Here is a 26,179-nt window from a genome sequence, read left to right as displayed (position 1 = left end):
TCATCCATACGGGACATTTGAAATTAGATACTGACGAAAACGGAGAAACTCTGGATCTGTAGCCTTAATGGGATGCATATAAACTAGTTTATATCTGTATAAGTTAACCATACACCCCTTTTTTAGCCCCCCCCTGCCCTCCATAAAATGAATTTGTAAATTAAATCAAATGGACCTTTCCGACCTGTCAATCACTCGTACAATAATACCCAATCATATAGCCGCATTGTCTTAACCCCTGGCTTGACACGCCCCTGCCGCCATGTTGTCCCACAAGCAACCAATGCTGGTTGTCAGTTGCGTGCGCTTGGAAAAGTTCATGCTACGAAGAAAATGGTCCTCAGATGCGTTTGGGGAACGTGCGATTCTGCTAGCTTACGAGGGGCCCGCTCGATTCATTTTCCAAAAGCCTAAAACACAGTTGACCAAGTGATCAAGGCTCGCGGAAGAGCGCACGTACAACTAAATTTGGACAATATCGACAAACACAAGGCTGTATGTTTGAAGGTAAGTGAGGGAGACGTATCTTATCTGAGTTTGATTGAATTATTATCAGTGCTTAATGCACTGCAGGAGAACAACTTTCACTTTGCTAGCGTATCGCTGACCTGCTGAATGAAGTGTGCCATGTTTTATGCCGAAAAGTCGGGTTAGGCATACGTAAATGCGCCGCGTCATGCAAGAGAAATGTCGATTTGCCCATTTGGCTCACATCAGACTTTTAAGACAGAGCACTGGGTTTGATTCCGAGTCAAGTCAAATTTTTTCATCTGGTGACTACCGTACTGACTAAGTTAATCACCATTGTTTACATGTAGAAAATCAAAACTAACCCACTTGTAAAGACTACAGTGACATTACTCGTGATCTTTCCAAGTATAAAGTACTCACCTTGCTTTAGACTCGCAGTACGATTCCACTATTTTATCCTGTTGGATTTCAATATGAAGTTTGTGAGGCGTCAAACTTTCTTGCATCAATCGGCGACATTTCGCTGTAACTCTGATATTGCGTCCCGCTCCGTCCAAAATCTTAATTCCGTGTACATATCCTTGCGTGAAATAGTTGAGACCTCTCCGTTGAACTCTCTTGGACAACTCTGACGAATTTGGCAAAAAAACATACGGCAATATTATCTGGAATACGCGATAGAAAATCAACTTCAAACCTGTTCTGTTCAGTCGCCGTTTTGGAAGCTTGTGGGACGTGGCTAAGGGGGGCGGAATTTAAGATCGCCATCGGAAAGGCCCACGTTCAGGTTCTTCCGACTGCATTGCAGGATAGGATTCGTTCAGTCCTGCTAACGAAGGGTTTAGCGTGAGGGTTAGGCTATATCGTCATTACTCAGCCCCCGTTGAATTAAAATTTTGTCGAAATAATGTAAACTACCACTTCACAATGATAATCAATTGAGTTTGGCACTACTTATTGTGCTGAGGTCGAGTGTGCTCTCTGGCCTTCGCGTCTGTTCATGAGCAAACCCTTCACGGCCTTTGTCAGTTGAAATATGGCTCAATTGTACAGGGCCTGCCTTACTGTACTCGGCAGTGAGCCTCAATCAGCTTTGTTCAGGGGCTGACGTCAGTCGCGTTTGAGTCGCAACCTGGCACCCGGATCACTGGCACTCATTGTTATTGAGGCGCATCATCAAGTTCAAGTGTTATTCCAGATGCTGTTATTGTGATGGAAAAAACGAGGCTTTTCATTTTGAAAGGCGAATGTGCCATGGAAATTAGAGAGTATATTTTTCAACTTTCTGTACCGGGAGGCGCATACGCTCATTGTTCCATTGTTCTGAAAACTGGTCCAAAGCCAGCGTGTTCTTCACTAGAAATGAGCAAAACAAATGTTCAAAAGTTTTGGGTTCACCCAGAGAGTTAAATTCAATAATTTGGGAGCTACTTAACCGTCCCGTTGTTGTTTTTTTTTCCACCACATTACCAAAGTGTACTTTGGATTTGTGATTCAATGCATGTATTTACTGCTTTGTCAGTTGCTCGACAGTTGCACTGACACACTTTTGTTGGTCTGAGTTCTGATTCTGTTTTTATTTGTTGATGTTTTTTTTCCCCCTGCGGCTACTCAGACTTCTTCCCCCAGATTCTCAAATGTCCGTAGGTGTGATTGGGAGTGTTTGTTTGTCTACGGCTCGCAATTGGCTATCGACTAGTCCAGGGTGAAGCCCACCTCACCCAAGGCCAGCAACCGGGACATTTCTCAGGGAAACCCAAACCGTTTGCAAAACCGGGTGGGTGGAAAAAAACGTGTTTTACATGAGTAAAGAGCAAATTTTTTTTATTGTATTTTACAATGACAAACGTAGAAGAAAGGATTATTTAATCACGCGTGGAGTTCCATTTTCTCGAAGCCTGCTTAACAACATTAAATATCAAGATGAGGCTGAAACAGGCTCATCGTCAGTTAGTGGGGGGGTGTCGCAGTTGGCCATGTTAGACGTAGCCTTTAACCTGAGATGCGGGTGCCCGGCGAGGACTGCTTTCTCCGCTGCTGAAGGTGGGCGAGCCGGGCATGCCGGGCGGACTGGAGCCCGCGTACAGCAGCGAGCCGCCGACCAGGAGCAACGCCGAGGCCCCCCAGCCGATGTAGAGGCCCGGGCCAAGTTCCCGCTTGTGCGGGGCGGCCACGTGCGGGTCGTAGAAATCCCTGATGATGGAGTGGGCGGTCCAACAGACGGGCACCAGGAAGAGGAAGCCGGAGACGGCGAAGAGCACCCCCGAGATACGGGCGATGCGCGCCTTGAGGCTGTTGATGCCCACGCACTTGGTGCACTTAGCCCCGAGCACGCCCAGCGCCAGGGCCACAGCGCACAGCATGACGGAGAGCACCGTGAGGCCCCGGGCAGCCTGCATGTCGCTGGGCAGCGCCAGCATGCTGTCGTAGACCTTGCACTGGATCTGACCCGTGCTCTGCACGATGCAGTTCATCCACAGGCCTTCCCAGATGATCTGAGCGGTCACCAAGTTGTTGCCGATGAAGGCGGTGACTCGCCACAGAGGGATCAGGATCACCACCGCCCCGGCCACCCAGCCCAGGATGGACATGATGAGGCCTACCAGCTGCATGCCCGTGGTCGCCATGTCGTTGGAATGCCAAGGTTTTCAGGGGGGGGAAAAAAAAAAAAAGTCTCTCTTTGTTGAATGTCGTCCTTTCAGTCTGGCTGCTTTGTCTACAGATGAGGACGGTTCTCAGCTTAAACCAGGACGGCTGATCTACAGACCAGAAGACGAGCAAAAAAGATTGTTTTGATGACATGTCATGACCTTCCGAGCAAGGTGCAGAGGGGGGTTGGGGTCGGAATTCCGGGCCTACAAATATTTTCCGACATGCTGGAGAGATTTTGTTGTGGTGCGACGTAACCAACGACAGCAGAAAATGGTCGTTTATTTCAATTTGGTTTTGGTTTTCATATTAAAAGTGGAAAAACTTTGAAATGATTTCTCTTGGTCTTAGTTTATTTTATTTTTTGGATCATAAACACACGACATTTGAGCAGGAGCGTGAAGACTTTTTACATCCACTGTTGGATTCAGTTCACCCGTGGATGGAAATGATTGTTGTATCTAACCAAGCACATGGTTACCATAACTATTTGGATCGGGGCCCGTGTTTGGTGGATTCCAGGGTGTCGCTCAGAGAAAGGCCTTCTTTGACAGGCGGCGGCGGCTGTGGGTGTCGAGCTAAGAGGCTAATCTCAGAAAAAGCACCAAGCCGCTCGTGTAGGGATACAAGCGAGCTTTCATGGAGCTTTTTTTTTTTTTTTTTTTTTTTTGGAGTGGGTCTCAACGAGAACCACGTCACTAGCCACATTTGACTACTCCTGGGAATCAAAATTCCGAATAATATCAGCACAAGTCTTTGAATACTGATTAATAAGTTACTGTCACTGTCAAAAGCGACTTTGGGGAACAAAGAATATATCTCCGATGGTTAAGCTCTGGATGGGGATGATGATAACTTCCTTCATTATTAATTCATTTATTTTGGGGAACTGTTCATGAATTCAGGCATATCCAAAAGATGAATATGAAAGCAAGTGGATCCAATCAGGTGGAGCGTTCTACTCTTACATTAGGGCTGTAAAAAAGCGCAGTTGAAAACTTGGAATATTAATACGCGTCATACAAATTTGCTGCACCACCTAAAAACAAAGCTGGGGTTGTTTTTCTTTTTTAATAGCTTTAACTTCTGAACACATCTCAACCTACATCAGGCTGGTTTTCACATGTGCGATAAACAAAAAAAGATGAAGAATGTCAAGATGGCCCCTGCACACAGTGTTTCCTCTCAGTGGAAAACTTTGGACGCCACCGCTATGCATAAAGACAGCAGCAGAGAGCACATTTCTGTGACTAGAAAGTTGTTTTCCTTGTGATTCCACCCCAAAACTCAAATCATTTACCTTGAACTGGACTCTCCCTGTCCTCAGCGGCTCTGTTTCGCCGGATCAGGTGGTCCGCGTTCCTCGAGGAGCAACGGTGGGAGTTGGCGTCAAAGCCTCTCTCAGCGTCAAGTGGCAACGAGATGGTGCCTCTGCCCAAGCGATGTGGCAGTGGGCACAAGCGTCTGTGTGTGTGCCACTGCACCAATGTGTCTCCCGGTGCCTGGTGTACGAGCACAATGAGCTGCTGTTCGGCTGCAAACAACCCCCCCTCCTCCCTCGGCCGCTGTCTCCGTCCTGCTGTGGCCTCATGTCTGCCCATCTTCTAACTTCATTGATGTTTTCAAGTGGGAACAACTTCTGCTCGAAGTCCAGGTATCTACCTTATGCAGTGCGCCACACAGTTCGCTTTCACAGGACAAATAGGACTTGGGACTCCTTCGTCCCCAGAGTGATAAGTGTAAAGCAAAACCTTGACATGTTATAGAATGTGTCGACACTACCAAACCACTGTGATTCTTTCGTTCGGTTTGATTAGATGCTGCAAAAGCTGGAGCTAATGATGAGTGGCTCGGCATTTTTGCCGCCGTGCAGGCGCCCGGGACAGAAGAACGGGTGCAGGCTGTCTGAGAACGTGTCACTGTAGGTGTGAATATGGACGCCCGTCTCGGCGCAGTAGAAGGACACACGGCCTTCGGCGTAGTCCACAAAGACTCCGACTTTTCTCGGCCTCTGCTCCAAAGCCACCGCACACAGCGGAGAAGTGTTTGCGACGTACTGCCCATCTGCTTTAAGACTCAGTGTCCAGAACCCGTTGGCCGGGCACACGGTGAAGCGGCCCTTCCTGTTAATGGACTGTCGGACGGCGCCCAAGCTCCACTCGGTCTTCTCGCCGACCTCCACCTCCCAGTAGGATCTCCCACTGCTGAAACTCTCCTTGGCGAGGACGTTGGCCACGCGGTCGAAGCGTTTGGGGTGGTCCGGCACCTCGTGGCGCTTGTCGCTCTGCCTCACGTGTTTTCTGTCGTCCGAGATCAAGAGGGAGGGATGGGCCGTCTTGGCGCTTAGATTAATATCCACTGTAACAAAGGAGGTCAAAGTGAATGAGTTCCAGGATGCTGGCAGAACACAAGTGATGGGAGGGGTGCTACAATATTTCGTCAGAGCTACCAGGGGGCCACATTAGAAAATATGCCCATTTAGTCTCTCGCAAGTTTCACGATGGGAAGAACTGTTTCTAAATCCAAACTAGCAGACCTCGTGGGTACTCTTGACTTTAGTCTGATATGGTAACATGTCAGTTTTTGTACAAGTAAAGACTTACCAGTGTATTTCTCAATTCTTTTAAGTTCTGGCAAGCAAAAAGAAACATGTCAGTATGACAGAGTATGAGATCACAAGATGCTCAATTAATTGTAATAACCAACCTGATTTGGACAGCCGGTTGACTTCCGCCTTCATCTTGGCCATCATTTCCGACAGCGCTCTCCTGGTGACCCCGACACAAGGGTCGGTTTCTATGGTAACTGCGGACCAATCCTTCAACTGGACCGGTCGCCCAGGACGTACACTGTTCTGTAAGCAACACACAGATGGTCAACGTTAATGTCCCATCGTGTGTCATTGTAAGAATGTGAAGGCAAATACCGTGGAGTCTTTAGTTACATCGTGGAGCTGATCACTGTTTTTTTCTGAAACGAGAGAGTCAGGTTCTGCAGTCTCCTTTGTCAGTTCCCGTATCTCCTGCTCCAGCTCCTTCACCAGCGTCTCGACCTTCTGCTGCTCCTCTTTTCGACGCTCCTCGATGGCGGCCACCACAGCTTTGTGGCTCTTCTCCATGGCGTGGACGAGGGCCGAGAAGACCTTCTGGCTCTCTCGCATCGCTCTGTGGTAAGAGCTCTGATTGGACAACAAACCGTCATCATCGCGGGAGCAAAATAATGTAGGAATTATTTAGATTTGATTCTTTCAACCTTACCTTTTGGAGCTCAAGAGAACTCTTCAACCTCTCAATCTTCTGCAGCCTTTCCTGAATCATTTGCTCTACGTTGATAACCTAAAGCATTAAACAATTATCACAAACTAAAACCTGCAATTCTGTCAGATACTGCTGCAATAACCAATGGGACTGTATCATTTTGGGTTGTCGGGTTGAGGGATTCAGTATCACCAACGTGGAAGAAGACACACACAAAAAAGAGAGAACAGACCCCACTGACAAAATGTGAAAACTAAATCATGCATCATCCAATTTTTGTTTGTTGTTCATTCTGCTTGGTAGCTGGCCACTTCCTGGTACAGAAAGAATGACATCCAATAACTGGATTATACCATTTTGGGTTCTTGGATTGGAGGAACAGTTCAATCATGTGGGAGGCAGCACATAACTCTGATTCTGACCTCTCTGCAACGACTGCCTGTGCATCTTGGAATCCATTATCAGATTCTTTTGGTTGTATTTAAATCTGACAACGGTCTGAACAGGACCATCTTTTCTGTCTGAGCTAGTTACTGGACTCTGACTTTTCTCCCACAGCCCCAAAACATTCATATTAGGTTTACCGAAGGTATGAATGTCAGTGTAGCGCATGGGTGATAAATTCCTTGAGATTGGCTGGCAATAAGTCAAGGCTGTACTGTGCCTCTCGCCCAAACTCAGTCGGGATACTCCCAACCTCCTGTAATGGAAATTGATAACACACCGTCTCTTCATCTGGTGGTTTCTGCGGTCTGGTCTTCTTCCAATTGTTCGAGATCTCGGCCAGGATACGGTTGACGCTGAGGTCGGGCCTGTTGGCGAAGAGTCTCCTGCAGCACGGGCAGTATCTGGATTGATGCCGCGTCCAGTAGTCGCAGAGGCAGGCCAAGCAGAAGCTGTGTCCGCAAGGGGTGGTGACTGGACTGCTGAAGATGTCCTTGCACAAAGAGCACAGCAGAGACTTCTCAGGGAGGAGGCCCACGGTCGACGCCATTGGGGCTGGAAAGGGCAGCCGGGAAAGGAAAAGTCAGAACAGAAATCCAGCGCACTAGTGACGCCGAATGAGGATAAACGCTACCGAAAATGGATGAATGGACGCAGGGAGACAGAGTACCCAATGAAAATCCACAAGCACGGGGAGAGCATCCAAACACAAAGTATGCTGGAGTTGAGATCGAACTTGGAAACGCAGAAATGCGAGCACTGACGGGCTAACAGTTAACAGTGGACGACCAGAGACATCGGAAATACACTGGAAAAGGGCTCTTTTTGTAAACAGCAAAGAACTACTGCCAATAGTTCATTGAAAAAATATACAAATGCTCATATTGCTTGATGGAAGGTCGTGGGAAGAGACGTAAAAAAGGCAGGACAGGGATGCCCTGTGAAAGCTTCCCACAGGCAATTGTAAAATGGATTATGGTGTTGCTAAACAGCTGCACAATCCTGCCTGCTCAACTTAGACATTTGCAAAATCACAAGGAATGGACACGGCTATTTAAAATATGCAAAGCATGTGGACAAACAGGTAGACGTCACACACACACACACGCGCGTGACTACCAGATTATATCACGCAGGAGCTGATGTGAAACACAAAAATGCAAGTTGGGAGTGACTCCCGCCCCTTCAGCAAACTGCAAATTTATCGTGTCCGCTGGTTATTTATGGTAAATGCCTTAAGGGACATGTAGCAGGAAGTGTTCAATTCCAAACGAATGAGGGATATATCAAAAGACAAGTACGACAAAGTACAGTATGGGCTTACCTGTCCTGTCAAGAAGTCAGCTCGGCTCTCCACGGGCTCAAGAGAACCAGGGAAGCACCGTACAGTTCTGATGTTCCGTGCGGCACTAAGGTGTGTTGAGTCGTCCAGCGATGGCTCTCTCTGCCGAAACAAACTCCACCCTGAAAGTTATCGGAGCTCCTCTATCAGCAAACACGGTGGGAGGTTGGGCTTTAAAATGGAATGTGGTTGACTACAGGTGCCAAAAGGTGTTGTTATCTTCAAACATAATAAACGATTAACAGAGTCAGGCATGTGTACGACCACGCCTTCAGTGATCATGACACTGGCGGATTCAAGCCGTTGTTTTTCAATGTCTAAGCAGTAGAAAGACCTCTACGGGGACTGCAAAACAATTGTTTGTAAAGCTAAAACATGAGCGTTGCATGACAATAGATAAGCAGCTGTCCCCTTTGTTGCGGGCTGCTGTCACGGCCGCTGCGTTGCAAAGAAGCGGTTGATGAAGATGGAGTTGAAGTTGAGTCTGGCGGGAGGTGCCACCCTGTCCTCCATGTGCTTGGTGGCTACCTGAGCGGCACCGCCCGCCGACGCGCCCACCGCCCCGCCGATGACACCATACAGTACCATCCCTCCCGGACCCTCTATAGAGCCCACCAGGGCCCCCATGACAGCCCCCGCCACCATGCCTGAACCCACCCCCCTCGCCAGGGACGTCCTTAGCCAGCCGTTGTCCACCTCGGCCTTTGCCCTAATCTTGGCGCTCACGCTGGCCGTGTGGGCGTCTTTGCGCTGGTACAACTCATCGGACAGGTACTTCTTCTCCAGGTCGCTCCACACCTTCTCATTATCTGCTGCCATCTTCTTCATGAGCCTCTTCTCCTCTTTCTTCACGCTGCGCTCGGCTTTCTGGAAGGTTCCGCTGGAGAAGCAGGCGCCGCCCAAGGAGGCCACCATCCACTCGATCTTCTGCAGGAGTTCCTGCTCGCGGCTGCGGTCCCGCCAGTCCTTGTTAAAAATGTAAACGCGGCCGCCCAAGTCCTCGATCAGATGCCTCAAGGGCCAGTCGGTGTTCTGCACCACGTCCTCCAATGCGGCACCGTCCGGGTTCCCGTCATAGGCGAGCAGGACAACGCAGTGTCTAAAACAGCGTCTTCCAAAACGTTTCATCATGAGCTGCGGGGTCCTAATGTCGTTTGGCGAGATTTTCTCCATGTCGAAGGCCACCAGAAAGGCGTGGGGACCGGGCACCGACAGGCATTTGGACCTTCTCAGCTCCATCTTCCTCTTGACACGAGATATGTCCTTATCGTAGAGGTTTGGGGCGCTGATCACGGCCACCCGTCGCCCTGCCAGCTCACCCAAAATCTTCCGGCTGCCAGAGACGCTTGTAGTGTCCTTGGGGAACTCTTCCCTTCCGAAGATCGCGTTGGTCAGCTGGAACTGAGACGGTCCGCTGCTGCCGACCACCATCAGCCTCAGCTCCAAGGAGGAACCTGCGGAGAAGAAGGTCTCCTTTCAACACTCGCCTTGGACAGTCTTCCCTGCATCCGGGGTCAAATAATTGTCAGGCTGATCTGCGTAACCTGTGGTGATAGGATAGGAGGCAATGAAGCCTCAAGACCAGACTCCCGCTAATTACAACAACTACACTCTTACGTATGGAACGAACCGATGTGGCAGCAAAGCACCAAATGTCATTTTTTAAAAGCTATCTAACGAAGGATTTCCTCAAACCTTTTCACCTCAAATTAGAAATTCAGTTCCTCCATAAGATCCAAAGGCGCTGAAATGTACTATACAGTACATGTGTAACGCCATAACAAAGGCACATCTGCAGATGATCCATCGTAACAATCAGTGACCCGCAAACCATTTTGACTTCAGACATGAAATTTGGGTGCCTACCTTTTTTTCTCTTCTCCATCACGCTTCAACCACGAGAGCACACCCCAAATGCGGATCTCGTCGAGTGTCCAGCGACTCCCACTTGTGGTTCCGCCTGATTTGGAAAGTGGAAAATGTCCTCAGGGCGGAAACTCCAGTCCGCCCTCCACATTTCATGTTGAATCATCTTCTTAATTATTATCCAAATGGTCTATTAAGTATGAAAATCATCAATTGGTCTGCGCGATTTTACGATTACCGGTTGTTGGGTGCAAAAACAAATTAACCTCAAATGAATTAAAATTTGTGTATTCCCGCCATCATCGCTGTCCGGAGCAGTTCTTTGATAGCCGCTCGCTTGGTGAGACAAATCAGGATAATCAATACCTCATTAAATTAATTCAATCTTGTCCGAGACCAACTCCAATGAGGATTCTAAATTTAGTGTCCTGGTGTGCCGTCATAGTGACGCTAAATGTCAGTGTGTACAAAGACAACACGCGTAAATACAGACGCGACACTGTTACGCAATCTCATATCAATACAGCTGTTGAATTAAAACCCCGCCTCCCATTATGTAAGCAACGTATTTGTTTGGAGGAAAATAATTACATGAAAGTAGATTCCAAATTATTAGGTCGAAATGATTGCAAAACCCTTTTTGGATGCTTTGCTTGTTATTCCCCTTAGGAATGAATAACCTTTTGGGGAACTGCGGCACAAAATTTGGTGGTCATGGGATCTATAAAATGATGTAAGGACATGCCAAAAATTGAACAAGAAGTTGACGATTTTGTTTTGAAGCCTCCAGACATGGTCTGTGCATTTGGTATGGATGACCTTAAGCAACGTGCGCTTGTTGCTATAGCGATTTCGCTAGTTGAAACTAGCAGTAACATTTTTACTCTGAGCAAACAGAAGACCCCAAAATGCCGACGTTATTGTGACCAAGCGGTCTGAAGCTTTGAAATGAAGCTGTTGTTATAATGGTCCAGCCGGCGAGGATCAGAAAATGTTTGGATGGATGGATGGATGGATGGATGGATGGATGGATGGATGGAAAGCTAAATTGACCAGCAATAGTGATTGTGAAGGCCCCGGGCAGATTAGATTTACAGGGCAACATGTTGTGTCTAAAATCTGATTGGACAAAAAAAAAAAAAAATCCAATTTACACAAATATTAACTACAAGAGGTGGAGGCGAGATGAACGGCGGTCTGAATGAAGAGAAAACACCGGTGGGGATACAAGAACATCATAATACCGAAATATGCAAATGTATACAACGGGAGTAACTTGATTTTGAACATCTGGAAGCGGACCATAGATTTGTATAATGCCTGTTTCCGGTCGGACACTTGACGTCGCGGACCCAGATATGCTCCCATAGTACACGTTTAGGAGTATAAATGTGCAATTTAAAATTAAATTTTAATTGTAACTTATCGTGGTGACTTTTGAGCGGCTTTCTGATGAGGACACAATTTGAGTAGGAGACTGAAAGACGTGGGGAAAGTGTACGTTTTCAAAAGGAATAAACTCTGCCGTAAAATTGTGTTTTCGAGAGTTACGATTTCAACGGCGCATTTTTTTTTTTTGAGCCGCCTCGTTTTCTAGAAAGTTTTGACAAATTTGACACTTATGAGTGTACGTTGCGGTGTCCACGTGAAATGATCAAGCACACGATGAGAGTACCGGGACGAGTGCTACTGGCAGCCCCCGGCGAACGCTGCTTGTCTGCGTTTAAGAGCACACGAATGTTAACTGAGGACGGAGCCGTATCGCCTCAACGTGAGATTCTTGTGAAGGAGGCGTCACTCTACATCCACGTAAGAGACATCTTTTCATATTTTAATGACGCTATCTTCACGCAGTAAATATAAACCATTAGCATTTTGGGTGCTTTTCTTCCCCTTTGTGGCCACCGTCCAGAACTCGCCAATATCGAATAGGACCTCCTAAACAAATTTTAATCATTTGGAATCTTTATTTTAAAGATAAATGACACAATATATGCAATAGGTCCCACATTTTCTATTTTTGGAAACAGACTTAGTGAAATGACACACACACACACACACACACACACCCAGAAATCCATAGTGAAGAAACAATAACGGCAAGAAGAATAGTAAATAATAAACACAAGTGATCAATCAGGCAGCTACACATAAATAAAGGTATAAAATTTAGGGTGTTACCAATTTTGGATGAAGGAATATATTACCCGCCACCCCCCAAAGAAATTAGTCAAACACTTAATGCTCAATCATATGAATCATTTATATCTTTTTGGAAAAGGGAGAAACTTTGCGTAATATTCATTATCTCTGAAAGGGTGTTCAAAATTTGATGTACTATAATGTCACAAATTAATGACTGAATTTTGAGGAGCTGCGGTCTATGGAGAAGAATTACTTTTTAATGTAACAAGTGGAAACTCTTTATGGTGACATCAGAAAAACATTTTATCCATTTGAATGGGAAGGGATTATTGGAGATTTGGAGCTTCGAGGAAGGTCATAATACACATACTGGAAGTAAAAACAACCACTGTTTATACCACAAGGTGGCGACAAAGGGCTACTTTGTGTAAAAGTAAAGCTCCTCAACTCACTTCAGCTGAGTTCCTTTTCCAAGACACCGAATGACAGATGACACCGAAGCAATAATGTCATTGCTTTGTCCCGATCACAAAAATCGCTTACAAGTGAGTGAGTTTTCTGTAGAATAGCAGAAGGTAAATAAAGAAATCAGCAAATTGCTGAATGCTGACCTGCGTATGTGCCTGAGTCAAAGTCTCTTTGTATTCCCACGCGCTCATTTTTGTGATATTCTGGTGCAATTCCTCCTCGCTTTCAAAGTGGCCGTACTGCCTGAAACGGTGCTCCTACTGCAACTTCAACAAGTACGTCCCCAAAAGTGACAACAAGCACATAGTTAGCCAATGTCTTCAGCGTGAGGTCGAGACGCTGCTGCAGCTCAGTCAGGTTTCCCGGTAGGATTCTTTTGATTTTTTTTTTTTGAGCAGATATATATTTATCAAATACATGTGTCCACCACTCTCTTTGTCCCTTATCACCCGCTTTGTCCTTGCAGCATCACTTCCGTGTTTTTTGGTGGCGGTACCCCAAGCCTGGCGCACCCCTCCACCGTCTCGGACATTCTGGAAACGGTCTCCAGACGGGCGAGTCTGGCACACCAAGCTGAGGTCTCACTGGAAGTCAACCCCACTCCCGAGGGAAGGGCAAAATTGAAGGACTTTAGCCATGCTGGCGTGAACCGTTTCTCCATAGGGGTCCAGGTACAATAAGTGTCACATCTTGTTTTGGAACACATTGCATCGGAAATGCCTCAAGATGCTATAAAATGCCATCAAAGGACTGGCTAATAGTAGTGCTTTGGTCCTACGGTGATGCCTCGGTTCTCCACCACAATCCGTCCCAGAAAACGGTTTGAGAAGTGATTTGTTCGAAAACCGAATCGATGTTTCCCATTACGGTGAATGAAAAAAGAAATAATGCGTTCCAAGCCTAAAAAAAAAATTGGGCTTTTAAAGCATTTTTTTTAGTTTTTTTTCTGATAATAAACTGCATAGTATAAATACATGTATAGTTTAAATACTTTATATAATGAAATAATTGAAGAAATATATTTTATTTTTTGCTTAAAATGTATGCTTTAGTAGTGTGGTACGCTAGGCTGGGAGTGCATTGCCGTATCTGTAGGGACTCGGCCCCCAACAAAACGCGTCATTGGTGGGTCAACTGCTTGCACCGCGCGGCATGTTATTTCCAGGTCCAAAGCGCGTCGCGGGTCAGCTGGTCTGGCCGCGCGCAATATGTTATTTCCGGATTTTGTCTGGGGCGTTCGAGTACCGATTTTTGTTCGAAAACAGAAGCAAAAAAAAAAATCTCCAAATTTTTGTTTGAAAACCGATTTGTTCGAAGACGGCGACGTTCGAGAATCGAGGCTTTTCTGTATTTTGGTTTCACGGAACTATGTTACAGTGGTGAGAGGAGCTTCTGTTAGTCAAAAGTGGGTGGTTTGATGCCATCATGTGACTTTTAGTGGGAATTATAAACTTTTTGAGGCCTGATCCATGCATCCTTGCAACTAATGTGGAATTACCGCAGTCTAGTGTTCTCCACCCTTCGTTGAGCTGAGATACAACAACAAAATGATCACAAAAGTACCTTATATTTACAGCGATTCCCAGATTTTTCACCATTTAGTTTTTGGGAGTTAATATTTGCTCACATACTCGCAAAGTACTTCAAAGTATTCCTTTCCCGCTCGCAACAATTTAAATTAAAGTCGTACTTTGTCGGAATTTATTATTTCATTTATCAACATTTTTTGAGGGCATCATTTGAATTTTCGGCAGGGTTTATTGAAGTTCACTGAACGGGAATATTGATGAGCTCGTCTTAGTTTTCTCACCAATTTATTTACCGGTAATCGGTTTAAAATCTAGACCCGTTTAGTTGAATGTAAACGTTATTATCATGATTAATGAATGGAAATTTTTTCCTCCAATCTCGCTGAAGAGCTTTTAATTGTTCTGCCTGTCACCATATGAAAAAATGATTTTCAGACCAATTGACTGTAATTGTGTTATAATTTCCCACACAGAATAAATTCCTCAACAAATCAATTGCACACAATCCTAACCTGACAATTCTTTGTCCAGTCTCTCCAGAATGCCGATTTAAGCAGACTGGGGCGAGACCACAGCGCTCATCAGGCCCTGCAAACGGTCGAGGAGGCTCGCAGATTGCGCCCGGGCAGGGTGTCTGTGGACGTCATGTTCGGGCGCCCCGGGCAGAGCCTGGCATCGTGGGAAGCGGAGTTGTCGGAGCTCCTGCGCTTGTGCGACGACCACGTGTCGCTGTACCAGCTGACGCCCGAGCGAGGCACCCCGCTCTTTAAACAAATACGAGGCGGCGAGGTGACGCTGCCCGGCGACCACGCGATGGCGGAGATGTATGAGAGCGCCAGGAGGATGCTGCGGCGGCACGGATTTGACCAGTACGAAGTGTCAAACTTTGCCAGAAACGTGAGTTGACGGCGCAGTAACAAGCGAAAATCCGCCTGTAACCGACACCCCCAACAAAACTTTATTTACACAAAAAAATGGCACCAAAGCATTACTTTTATGCTAAACTAACTGAGCTTCATCCTGTCTCATAGAAGCTCCTCCCATCACTTTAACTTAGTTCCTTATGGCACCAAGAAGCTTACATTTTACTACGACAAGTTTTATGGGTTGACCGTTATTTTGTTCACGGATCTTTTTACTGTTGTATCCCTATTTTTCTCCTAATCAAAAATGTCCCAAAAAATAATTTGGCAAGTGAAAGGTTTTGTTCAAATTAATGTCATGAGTAAAATTGATATGATTTGTGCAGAGTGCCGTGAGCCATCACAACATGAACTACTGGAAAGGAAGACAATACATCGGTGTCGGTCCAGGTAAGCCACTCTTCACGATCGTGGGCCTTGAAGGCAACGCTGACGATTTCTTTTCTTTTCTTTTCTGTAACAGGAGCACACGGACGCTTCGTTCCTCTCGGCGTTGGAGGCGCGCACCGAGAGGCCCGCACCCAGACGCTGGAGCCGGACTTGTGGATCCTCGAGGTCCGGCGGCACGGACACGGGACTCGGAGGAGGATTAAGCTCGGCCATCTTGAACTGTGAGCTCCTGCACGAACGCGCAAAGTAGTAGCGTGCTGTGACACGTGACGCACACACTGTGAATTGGAACAAGCAAGATGGACGCACCACCGGCTGACGAATGCCTCCCAAGTCGCTGCGTCCTTTCACTCGTGCTGTCCACGTGAAAGAATATAGCAACACATTGACAAGCGCTGTCCTGTTCCTGTGAATTTGTGAACTATATCTACGGATCTTTCTGTTTGGCAGATTGGAGGAGGTGTTGGTGATGGGATTGAGAATGACAGAAGGCATCACGCATAAGGTCATGTTACTGCGCAAAACTGTCCTACGACTCAGGGGCAATTACACGAAAAACACAAAAAAACTAAATCACTGAGACGCGACAGTAGCACAGCAGCAACACGCTAGTGCTGGTGTGGCGCTAACAGGGCCGGTTAAAAAAAACAACAACATATTGATAAAACTCACTTCCTCGGCACATATATTCCACTGGTCTCGCGCTTACCTTTTCCGCTCGAGCGCCCCCTTGTGGCCGTTAGAAAGAATCCACAAACCGTGTGAAAAAAGTCGCGGTTTATAGGCCGGAAATTACGGTAAATGTCAAAATTGCCTGGCGTTAACCAGTGGTGTTCCACAAGTCTTGGTAGTAGGGCCACTTGTCTGTCTGTACCATCATAAACCAGGGAGGGCATTTGATCTCATCAAGTAATTTTGACCAAGATGGATATAAAAAAGGCAGTTACGCAAATTCACTTTATTAGATCCTCGGAATATAAGAATGGGCTCCCTGGTTAATGAGGGTCCAGACATACGAGGTTTCAAGGTCACAAATTGTGGGCGCCGAAGTAGTTTGCGCGGTAACGGAAGAATATATGATCAGAATGAAAGCTCACCACCGCCGTTCTTCTGGCTTTGCATTTTTAGGGCCTAGAAAACGAAAGGAAGTTAGCGGTTGACTGCAACGTCATCCGATTTGCGTACAATTTGTTTGCATCTCTGCCGCAAGAGCAGAACTCCGTCGTGAACCGGGGACTCCCTGCATTTTTTTTTTTTAACATATACCTCTACGTAAATGTCACAATTACATGCGGTTACAGCAGAAAACTGGTGGCTCACTATTACAGAACTACACTCATCAGATTTGCATACTAAATGTCCGGTGCTGTCATTCAAGTTTAGGGATCAAATACTTTTAACCCATTTTTTTTTCCCCCTTCCCAATAGATCAAATCATTTCAAAAAAGATCTTTTCTATTTACATTAGTTTGATGATCTTAAACATGCAAGTGGGGAAAGTATGAAATTGCATAAGAATGTTAGAAGGGGGCCGCTACTTTTTTTTTTTTTTTCAGGAGACTGTACAGAATGTACAAAATGTAAGAATAAATTCGGTGACATTTAACAGCGCTGGCAGCTGTTCAGTCCACAGCTGGGCCTCGCTGACATCTTCAGCTCATCCGCTGACGTCCGAGAATTCTTCCAGCGTGGCCATCTGACCCTGGATGACGGGTGACGACTCGAGCGGCTGACGTGTTTGACACCGGTGGCAGAATCACATCACGTTTGTTTGTTTGTTTATGTTTTTCCCGTCTCCTCTTTAGAGGACTGCGCTGCTCCCGGGATGGTCTGGCGTTACTGGACGCCGTGCTGCCGACTCTCCTGCTGGAACTGGAAAGACAAACGTCGGAATCTGCCAAGTCGTGACGGTAGTGTCGCCCTCACCTCAAGAATCTCTTGATTTCAATCAACTACGGCATAACGTGGTAGTTTAAACATCGCCATGCAGTCACGTCTTACCGGAATCCGCACAGGAACATTTTGGATTGTTCTCATTGCTCATGTCCTGCGCATATGATTGTACCATTCCAGAAATGCTTTCAACCATTTTGATGTGCGCGTGTTCCTGCATCCTGATGAGCTCATTATGCAGACACTTGTGACAAAATCTTGAGAATGAATCAATCCGAGTGCCGTCTTGTCACATTTGACCGATAAGCGCACCTGAGCCGACGACGGCCTGCTCATTAAAACACGGGCGCCACTTTTAATAATGAGTCTGTTCGCGTGTCAAAGAATATCCACTGCAAAACATAAACGTTCAGACGTAATGAGAACATTTATTAGCAGCAGGCTATCATAAATAATGAGCTGTTGGCTCTTTATATTCATACCATTTCCCCCTTTATGAATGCTGGAGCACTTCATCTCTCCTAATAAGCTACTTAAGAAAAAGAAATTCTGCCTTAACAAAGATACAAAGCTCCCTTTTTTTAAATTATTACTTCCCACTATATTTATTAATGTGGTGCTTTGTCGCGTTCTCCAACTTCACTGCTTCACACTGAGAAGTCTTTCTAATATTTGATATGAAAAAGAAGTTAATAAGAGGAGTAGCTAACTCATTTTCCACTCATGATTTGGGTGGCTGGGGGCATATTGGAATGGCCTTTTTCCTCCTACTGTATACGCATTCGTATTATTGGATCGGCAAGGTCACTTCCTGTTGATTTTGTTGTACGCTGAAGTCGTTTGGGTTTCATGCGACAAGACAGTGGCACAAAACACACTGCCGACACGACAAAGGACTGGAGTGGAAGGTCTTGGACTGGCCAAGTCAATAACTGGACTTTAACCTAATGGAGTATGCATTTTACCACTAGAAGAGGAAACTGAAGGGAGGAACCCCCGATCCCCCACGTAACGCACAAGACCTGAAAAGAGTGCAGAGGTGCAGTCAAGACCTCGGAAAATATTTCAAATGAAGAATGCAACAGTGTGGCGAAGACCTGATGCTGAAAAACCGTTTTGCGACGTCTCCCTTTCCAAACTGAGCACGCTTGTGCGTCTGTCGCGGTGCTGCCGATGTTTTCCTCATGAGGCTGCTGGCGTCTTTGGATCACCGGCGCTGACTCACACGGTCACACTCACGCCTCCTCCGCGGTACTCATCCTTCGCGTTCGTGTGCGTTCGCAGCGCATCTGACAATTGGAGGAGATGCTCAAAAGGTTTCTGCGTCATCTCATTTTCCCCACACACGCACTTTGAAGTGTTTTCGTCTCACTGGCCGGAAACGGTGACTCCGTCCGAGCCCGATCTTTATATGGAATCCACGTCATGAATTTCGTCAAGAAAGCTTTATTGTAGCATCGAACGACAAGTATATTTTCATTATTGTCATCATTTGGACTCTTGTGGCCAGGACGGAACAACAGCCCCCCCCCCAAAAAAAAAGGGATCATCATCAATTTGTTCAAGAAACATTTGCATTCATGTCCTTTGGCTGGAGAGATTGAACTTTTTCTGTTGAAGCAGAACAGATCTGAATGTGAACACGTACGTAAAGAGTATATTGGAAAAAAAAAAAAGTAGGAATGCACTGGTCCGGCCAAATGCTATCTAGAGTATAACTCCTTACATAATACAACATTGTAGCATACTACCACAATTGGTTTCTGTGGAGAGGGCTGGCGATTCATTGAATCTGACACCTCTCGGGTTTGTCGGCTTTGGCGCTTGATCCGAGCACCAGCCGCAGGTCGCTGCCGAAACTGGGCCGCCTCGCCGAGGGGTCGACGGCGGCGCAGGGCGCGGCCTCCCCCGGCGCGCCGCTCCGCCCGCACAGCGACCGGTAGGTCACCATGGAGACGAGGCGATGGCGCGAGGGCGCGGTCGCGTCGGGCAGGCCGCCCGTGACGGCCAGTTCCCGGAACACGGCCTCCAGCGCCGTGCCCCGCTTGGCCGAGGTTTCGAAGAAGGCGACGTCCCGGGCCAAGGCCTCGGCGACTTCGGACTGACTGACGACTCTCTGAGCGTCCAGGTCCGCCTTGTTGCCGCAAACTACAACGGGCAATCTCGGCGGACGCTTGGACTTGAGCAACTTCGTCCTGGCGACTCTGATCTCACTGAGCAGCTCGCAAACTTCGCCGAAAGACTCTTTGTTGTCCAAACTGAAGACGAGCAAGAAGATGTCACCTGGAGGCGGAACAAAACAAAGAATTTCCAGCATTAAAATGTGACCGAAAACCTCAAACTGGATCTGTCAAAACATACCGTGATACATTTTGTTTTTACTTCATGGACAAAATTTTGCAGTACGATGCTGCCAATCAACGCAACTTGTTTCACAAGTAACAAAAGTTTGGACGGTGACAATTTCAAAAAAAAAAAAAAAAAAAAAAAAAAAATCCTTCCAGATAGTTTAACGCTAACGCACAATGCAAACACAAACGGTGCGGCAACACATGCCGACAGACAATATAACAATATACAGGTACATCTCAATGGATTCAATTACTGTCAAAAGTTTATTTTCTGAAGATAGTTCAATTCAATAAGTCAAAATCATATTTTAGAGTTGCACGACACATTCAGAGTGAAATATATCATTTTTTTAAAAATGTGTATGTATTAGATTGCAGTGCACATCAAACCAAAAACCCAAATTCGCCATGTCTGGAAACCAGATGATTACATAGCAAACAATGACAAACGTTTTTTATTTAAAAATTAGTCAGGAATTTGCAAAGTGAAAAATAATTTTCCCAAGTGTTGAAATAAATGCACTTCAGTACCGTACTGTAATTTCTTGAGATGTACCTGTATTATTATAAAAACAACACATTTTATTGCAGTTTACTGAGTCAGTCGTTAAATGTCTGGATGTAATCTACTCCTTCGTGGTGGCCAAGATGCGCACATCTCGGCGAAATATGAAATAGACGCAATATGGTCTACAAATATTGAGCGTCGACAATAAAGCATACTGTACCATGAATGCCAAATATGGCCACAGGGGACAGAGATGAAATTGGAGCAATCTCATTGGTCACTTCTGGGTGATGCATTTTATATCAATACACAAATAGGTCCTGAGTGACAAATTGTATATTTTATTGTCACAGGGGTAACCATATTTTTGGGGTGCAACTTTTGCCTGGTCACATTTTTTAAAAATTGGCCAAATAGCGGTAAAATATGTTTTGTAAACCTTTGAAATGTAACGAGTGTTTTCTTATAAACGCGTTTTGTCCGACCTTCGCATTTAGCAGATTTTTGGTATTCACATTTGAGCGACAGGCAAAGACTTCACAGTTGTGTTCATGCGCAACTTCAATTTAAATATTAATTTAAAAAAGTAATACAATCATCATAAACTAGTTTATTTATTCCTTTCACCTGTGTTCAAATTCAAATAAGTAAGCGATAACAGATTTTTTTTTTTTTTTTGAAATCACAAATGTGTGACTGTCGATGCTCGACTGTGGCCACATGAATGAAATATTTGTTTATACGTATACATCAAGGATGTGTACAAAATGATCATATATGAAATTATGATGATATAAACAACAACTACAAGATGAGAACCTATTAAAAAAAAGGAAAAAACATCTGTACAATTATGAATCCAAAAATAAAATGATGATAATTAAACATCCACTGCACCTTCCACCACATTTTGCAGTCGTGTTTTTGTGATTTTCAAACTAAAAATGTAATAATAATTTTTCACTCCATCCACAAACAAATACTGTAAGAATAAAAGTAGAAGAATGAAACATCCACTGCGCCTAGCATCACGTTTTTGTGACGTTCAAACTAAAAATGTAATAATCGTTTTCAGTCCATCCACCAGCAAGATACTGTGTAAAGCAATTTCCGAAGGAGAACATTGGACGATTTGCGTCACCTGTGAGGATGGAAAGCCTCCGTTTTGCCGGGAAGTTCCTCTCCCCGGCGGCGTCCAGGAGGTCCACCTGGTACGTCTCGGCTCCGACGCGGTACAGCTTCCTGTGGAAGTCCTCGGCCGTGGCCTCGTACTTGTCCTGGAATTCTTCCCCCAGGAAGCGTCGGACCATGTTGGTCTTGCCCACGCCGGGCGCGCCCAGAACCACGATTCTGTGACAGTTCCCGGGCTTGACGGCGGCCGGCGCCTCGGCGGAGACGGAGCCCCCCTGCCGCGATCCTCCCTTGTCCTGGTGCCGCCATCGCCCTTTGACCGTCTCCAGGAGACCCGCGGCCGTCTTTGAGCGGTGCGGCGCCTTCGGGTTCTGCTGCTGGACCCCGGGGCTGGGGCCCGGGCGTGGATGCCCGCCGAGGGTGTTGAACATTTGGAGGACGCCACCGGCGGGAAGGTGGAACCTCTGGCCGCTGTTCATCTTGGCTGGGTTCGGCTCGTCATGGATATCAGGACGCGTGAGCCGGGCTCGCCGCCGTGGCCGTGTGCGCGCCCCGCGGAGCCCGACGCGGACTTTTGTACTCCCACGCCGAGCACGCGGTCTGCGTCATCCGCTCGCATCCAGGGAAACGCGTTCCTTTTATAGACGCGAGCCAACTGGATTCGAGTCGGGTCAGCCCGTGGAAAGCGGCCCGGGTTGTTCCCACCTCGCTCTGTGTCATCTTCACCCCAGAAATTCTTTGCTGCCTCACCGCGGATCGATAGACTGCCGGGATTCCTGTCGTCACGGTTACAGGAAGGCCGAGTCGTCCTTCTGTTTGCGAATTTTGATGATGTTCCGGGTTAGTTTTAGGTTATTCTGCGGCACCAAAGCGAACCCGATGGTTTCCGAGACGCGTTGACTTTCGGGATGCTTTGAGAAACAATTTCTCCGTCCATTTTTTTTTTTTTTTTTGCAGCTTTTCCTCACGAGGGTCGCAGGGAGTGCTGGAGCCTGTCCCGGCTGTCTCCGGGGCAGAAGGCGGGGTACGCCCTGAACTGGTCGCCAGCCAATCGCAGGGCACATCAAGACAAACAGCCGCGCTCACAATCACACCTATGCGCAATTTAGAACGTCCAATTCATGTTGCGTGTTTTTGGGATGTGGGAGGAAACCGGAGTGCCCACCCGGAGAAAAGCCAGGCAGGCACGCGGAGAACACGCAAACTCCACACAGGGGGGGCCGGGATCGAACCCGGGTCCTCAGAAGTGTGAGGCCGACCCTTTACCAGCTGTCCCACCGTACCGCCCATGGGCAAACATTTGAGAGTGAATTGATTCATTCCTGTGTGTACGCGGCGCATGGACACACCACCCAACATCAACACCTTCCTTCTCTAACTCGTGAACTTTATTGAACAATCAAGTCCGGCATCTGCCGCTTCCTAAATGCTAATGCTAACGAAAGCTAATCTGTGCGTCTAGCAAAACCCAATGCAGCTCTGCCTTTCCTCTGACTTCTCCACGGTTGTGTTTAATATTTTTGTCTGGCCGCTGGATTTTTCCAGTTCCTGGTACGCTTCACAAGAGAAAAAGGAACAAACACGTTCTTTAAGCAGAAGGCATGTTTTTACCATGTGAAAATTGTGGTTGAATTCTGAATGGAATCAAAATGATGTATAACGATGTGAACATGTTTTGGGCTTTTTTTTTTTTTTTTTTTAAATTGATTTCATTTGAGTTGTGTGCCGGCCTGATTCAATGCTCTCGCGGGCCCTGTATGGCCCACATGCTGTCGGTTTCCTACCATACAAATACTCTGTGCTTTTTTTTTTTTTTGGTCAGGATTCTCCGCAGTTCTGTGCAATTCCTGTCTTGTTAAATTGTAAATACATTTTTATTTATGCAGCTCTTGGTTGCGTGGATCCCCCTCGCGTTGAGGCGTCCCCCCTCCTCAATTTGTGCTCTTGAAGCGATCACGAGCTGCACAGAAACATCTTACTCACTGCACGATGATTCACAGAACACTTGAGTTTTTTTTTTCCCCCATCCAGCATCACTACTCTGCATTCATCAAAAGGCATTTTTCATTTATTCATTTTATTTCATAATACAAGTCTTACACCGTTAGGAAAGGCTGAGGGAAATTACAAATGAAATAGTGTTAGAAATATGCTAATGACTATAGTGAAAATTAGCATGAAAAAAAAAAGATTTTAACTTCATGTCAGGGTAGAATATTGCTCAATATTACGTCGCGTTAAAATACAGGTAGACTTGATAGAAGTGAGTGCATATTGCATTTTTGCGCTCGCTCAAAAGGGGGAAAAAAGAGAAACGTGTGCATAAAGTTGAGCCGTTCTCGTGACTTCAGTTTTTGCTTTCGATCAGCAACCGGAAGGTTTTGTGCGTACTATTTGAAACGGTTCATAATTTCCTGTACTTTGACCAAAGCCCCACAAAAGAAGCCCCAAAGCGTGACTCTTCTACTTTCTTTCTTTCTTTCTCCGAGACTGAGGAACACGAATTGCCCTGCAAATCGGCTACCGACCGCTAGAGGACAGCAAAGAAACCGAAGTGACTTGAGGGTCAAGCGCCAAATAATGGCATGAATGTGATCAGTGCCCAGCATCAAACATGACATTTTTTTTTTTTTTGGTAACGTCTTAAACTTTGTCTCTCCTGCACTACACCCCCCCCCACCGCCCTCCCCCCCGTTTGCTTACGCCCTTCCTCCATGCGCTGACCTCCGCGGGCTTTGTTGGGAAACAAAAGAATGCTCAGGCATCTGTTTTCAGGAGAAATAAAAGACGCAGGGGAGGGAGGGAGTGCCGGGACGCCAGCAATGAAGTCAAGCTCGACCGACCTGATCGGCCAGAATCCGAACGGAGCCGCGGCGGCGCGAGCTCATTTTAATGTCGGAACAAAAGGACGTCCCTCCTCGCGCTTCTCGAGGCCTTTGCGCCGTTCCCCGTGTTGACATTTGCGTTTGTTTTTTTTTTCTGAGGGAGGAGCTGGTATTTCCTGTACATCCTGCTCCGCCGAGCGTTTGCCGGCCGCTTCTCACGACGGCCATTAGCGGCCCGAGATCACGAAAGCCCCGAGTCGATGACGGCCGGCCGGGTCCTGTAAAATGCATAAAGACGTACGTGACTTCAGACAACGCGCCATTAGTGCTGATAAATAAGTCAAGAGCCCGGACTTGCTGCTGCAAAGGAAATGGGGGCTCTCAGTGGAACCCCTGCGGGACACGCTGCTTTCATAACGTTTTTATTTTTATATTGAAAACAAAGCTATCATATTTTTACAGGTAGCAAATCAAAGAGGGGTGCAGCTTCAGCCACATCTCAAACTGGAATCATTGATATATGTAATGCAGTATTTGTAAATATGGCCACAGTGACGGACTCTACCAGCTGAGAGTTACACCCCGGAGTGGTCGCCAGACGAATGGCAAGACGCATATTGACACCGATTGGCGAATTGAGAGCAGGGCCGTCAAACTCGTATTTGTCACGGGGGTCACACTGCGGTGCTGGTTTCCTTCGAAGGGCCGTCAGAAATTCGGAACCGTCCAAATGAGCCGTCGCCTTAACATATCAATTGACCTTGTTTTTGGATGATTTGCTTGACTCTTTTTTTTTTTTTTTCCTGAAATATTTGTACATGTTGCTCGGTTTTCATACCGTTGAAAACGCTCATTACATATCCCCATGTCCACATTAAAATGTTTGTCATTCCTCACCATGATTAAATTTTGAATGTTTTGGTCCAAAAGAACATGAACTATATGCACATGATTTTCTTACGCGGGCCACATCAAATGATATGGGGGGCCGGATCTGGCCCCCGGGCCTTGAGTTTGACTGACACCAGTGATTTAAGAAATATGTTTTTTTTCCAATGTGGGTGAAACCCACACAGGCACCTCCCATTATTTACGGGCAAACGCCACACTCAAAGAACCTCAGAACTGCCAGGCAGACATTCTACCCCCTCCTGACTGTGCTGACTCATCAAACAATTATAATGGAATTATCAGTTGCAAGTCTATTTTTGCATTAGAAATGTAGTAACTTTACACTTATGATGTATCCCAGTGGATTTTCTTCCAATATTATATCATAATCACCGCATTGTGATACCGTAAAATTACGCTGTATTCTGACTCCCTCAGCTTTTTTTTTCATGTTGGGGGGTGCACTTGATGTATTCATTACCTAATATAACGACGTGAACATGTTTTTTTTTTGTAACAGTTCATTTGAGTTGCGTGTCGGCCCGATTCAACGCTCTCGCGGGCCATGTATGGCCCACGTGCTGTGGGTTTCCTACCATACAAATACTTTGTTACTGTGCTTTTTTTTTTTTGTCAGGTATCTGCACAAGGGTGGTTCTTTTTTTTTTCAAAAATGTGATTGAAATAAAGTTATTTAACTAGGGACGGATGCTATAGTATAGACATTTGAGGAACACATTTTTAATGCACAGGATCACAGCATTTATGATAATTTGGGTCATGTATTCAATTTTCTGATGATTTTACTGAAACTTAATCCAATCTAACTTTGTCAAAATAGGTTTTTCCCGCATTTTTCGGATGATGACAATGTAAAACAGTTGAAAATAAACGAGCGGAATGCTCACCTAAGCTCGAAATCTTAATGAAGAATTAAAGGGGGGGGGGGGGTTAAAAAAAATCCTTCTCTGACAGATTTTCAGAATCAAGATATTATCACCGTCCATTTTCCCAGCTGACTTTGGGGCCAAAGGCTGACCGAAGCCTGCACACGTCGAGGCAGGGGCGACCTTTTCCGCTCCCGTTCAACCGGGAC

At 46.2% G+C, this 26,179-nt stretch overlaps 5 protein-coding genes and 1 long non-coding RNA gene across 10 annotated transcripts; 1 reads left to right on the top strand and 5 right to left on the bottom strand.

Annotated features, from left to right (window-relative positions):
- Positions 1–52: 52 nt before the first annotated feature.
- Positions 53–3,098, bottom strand: cldnk (claudin k). The gene has a single exon (XM_061845370.1). The coding sequence runs from the start codon at positions 3,096–3,098 to the stop codon at positions 2,451–2,453; it is 648 nt and encodes a 215-aa protein (XP_061701354.1). The 3' UTR covers positions 53–2,450.
- Positions 3,099–4,889: 1,791 nt separating this feature from the next.
- Positions 4,890–8,512, bottom strand: btr02 (bloodthirsty-related gene family, member 2). Its single transcript, XM_061845368.1, has 7 exons — positions 8,146–8,512; positions 7,102–7,376; positions 6,378–6,455; positions 6,047–6,298; positions 5,827–5,974; positions 5,724–5,750; positions 4,890–5,478 (listed from the first exon to the last, which is right to left on the bottom strand). The coding sequence occupies exons 2-7, from the start codon at positions 7,369–7,371 to the stop codon at positions 4,934–4,936; spliced, it is 1,320 nt and encodes a 439-aa protein (XP_061701352.1). The 5' UTR covers positions 7,372–7,376; positions 8,146–8,512; the 3' UTR covers positions 4,890–4,933.
- Positions 8,513–8,589: 77 nt separating this feature from the next.
- On the bottom strand, positions 8,590–10,359 carry LOC133514078 (GTPase IMAP family member 7). Its single transcript, XM_061845369.1, has 2 exons — positions 10,030–10,359; positions 8,590–9,617 (listed from the first exon to the last, which is right to left on the bottom strand). The coding sequence occupies exons 1-2, from the start codon at positions 10,046–10,048 to the stop codon at positions 8,593–8,595; spliced, it is 1,044 nt and encodes a 347-aa protein (XP_061701353.1). The 5' UTR covers positions 10,049–10,359; the 3' UTR covers positions 8,590–8,592.
- A 970-nt stretch (positions 10,360–11,329) lies between these two features.
- On the top strand, positions 11,330–23,252 carry rsad1 (radical S-adenosyl methionine domain containing 1). Of its 5 annotated transcripts, none has more exons than XR_009798867.1 (11): positions 11,330–11,838; positions 12,874–13,007; positions 13,109–13,313; positions 14,703–15,068; positions 15,421–15,484; positions 15,558–15,705; positions 15,935–15,989; positions 17,094–17,197; positions 17,290–17,394; positions 21,312–21,447; positions 21,532–21,666. XR_009798867.1 is itself a non-coding variant. In XM_061846855.1 (10 exons), exons 1-9 carry the CDS (start codon positions 11,680–11,682, stop codon positions 17,390–17,392), a joined length of 1,338 nt encoding a protein of 445 aa, XP_061702839.1. In that variant the 5' UTR covers positions 11,330–11,679; the 3' UTR covers positions 17,393–17,394; positions 22,325–23,252. The 5 variants fall into 5 exon arrangements, 3 of the variants coding, with proteins under 3 accessions (XP_061702839.1, XP_061702841.1, XP_061702838.1); XR_009798868.1 differs by having other exon boundaries at positions 17,041–17,197; XM_061846855.1 differs by lacking the exons at positions 21,312–21,447; positions 21,532–21,666 and adding an exon at positions 22,325–23,252.
- rasd2a (RASD family member 2a) lies at positions 17,726–22,317 on the bottom strand. The gene is made up of 2 exons (XM_061846860.1): positions 21,378–22,317; positions 17,726–19,660 (listed from the first exon to the last, which is right to left on the bottom strand). The coding sequence occupies exons 1-2, from the start codon at positions 21,844–21,846 to the stop codon at positions 19,161–19,163; spliced, it is 969 nt and encodes a 322-aa protein (XP_061702844.1). The 5' UTR covers positions 21,847–22,317; the 3' UTR covers positions 17,726–19,160.
- Positions 23,253–23,413: 161 nt separating the features above from the next.
- LOC133514841 (uncharacterized) lies at positions 23,414–26,127 on the bottom strand. The gene is made up of 2 exons (XR_009798869.1): positions 25,992–26,127; positions 23,414–24,470 (listed from the first exon to the last, which is right to left on the bottom strand). It is a non-coding gene; the product is annotated as an uncharacterized LOC133514841 (long non-coding RNA).
- Positions 26,128–26,179: the final 52 nt, after the last annotated feature.

The sequence above is a fragment of the Syngnathoides biaculeatus genome, chromosome 16 (assembly GCF_019802595.1).
Source record: "Syngnathoides biaculeatus isolate LvHL_M chromosome 16, ASM1980259v1, whole genome shotgun sequence".
NCBI classification, from domain to species: domain Eukaryota; kingdom Metazoa; phylum Chordata; class Actinopteri; order Syngnathiformes; family Syngnathidae; genus Syngnathoides; species Syngnathoides biaculeatus.
This window is presented reverse-complemented; position numbering and strand designations above follow the sequence as displayed.

What these genes read in the sequence shown, in the direction of transcription:
- cldnk (XM_061845370.1), bottom strand. Translation starts at nt 3,098, where the DNA reads ATGGCGACCACGGGCATGCAGCTGGTAGGCCTCATCATGTCCATCCTG.
- btr02 (XM_061845368.1), bottom strand. Translation starts at nt 7,371, where the DNA reads ATGGCGTCGACCGTGGGCCTCCTCCCTGAGAAGTCTCTGCTGTGCTCT. An exon ending in AACCACCAGATGAAGAGACG is followed by an intron (nt 6,456 to 7,101) that starts GTGTGTTATCAA and finishes TTAATGCTTTAG; the next exon opens with GTTATCAACGTAGAGCAAAT. An exon ending in GTTCTCTTGAGCTCCAAAAG is followed by an intron (nt 6,299 to 6,377) that starts GTAAGGTTGAAA and finishes TTGTCCAATCAG; the next exon opens with AGCTCTTACCACAGAGCGAT.
- rsad1 (XM_061846855.1), top strand. Translation starts at nt 11,680, where the DNA reads ATGATCAAGCACACGATGAGAGTACCGGGACGAGTGCTACTGGCAGCC. An exon ending in GTTTCTCCATAGGGGTCCAG is followed by an intron (nt 13,314 to 14,702) that starts GTACAATAAGTG and finishes TTCTTTGTCCAG; the next exon opens with TCTCTCCAGAATGCCGATTT. An exon ending in TGTCAAACTTTGCCAGAAAC is followed by an intron (nt 15,069 to 15,420) that starts GTGAGTTGACGG and finishes TGATTTGTGCAG; the next exon opens with AGTGCCGTGAGCCATCACAA.
- rasd2a (XM_061846860.1), bottom strand. Translation starts at nt 21,846, where the DNA reads ATGAACAGCGGCCAGAGGTTCCACCTTCCCGCCGGTGGCGTCCTCCAA. An exon ending in GAGGCTTTCCATCCTCACAG is followed by an intron (nt 19,661 to 21,377) that starts GTGACGCAAATC and finishes TTCCGCCTCCAG; the next exon opens with GTGACATCTTCTTGCTCGTC.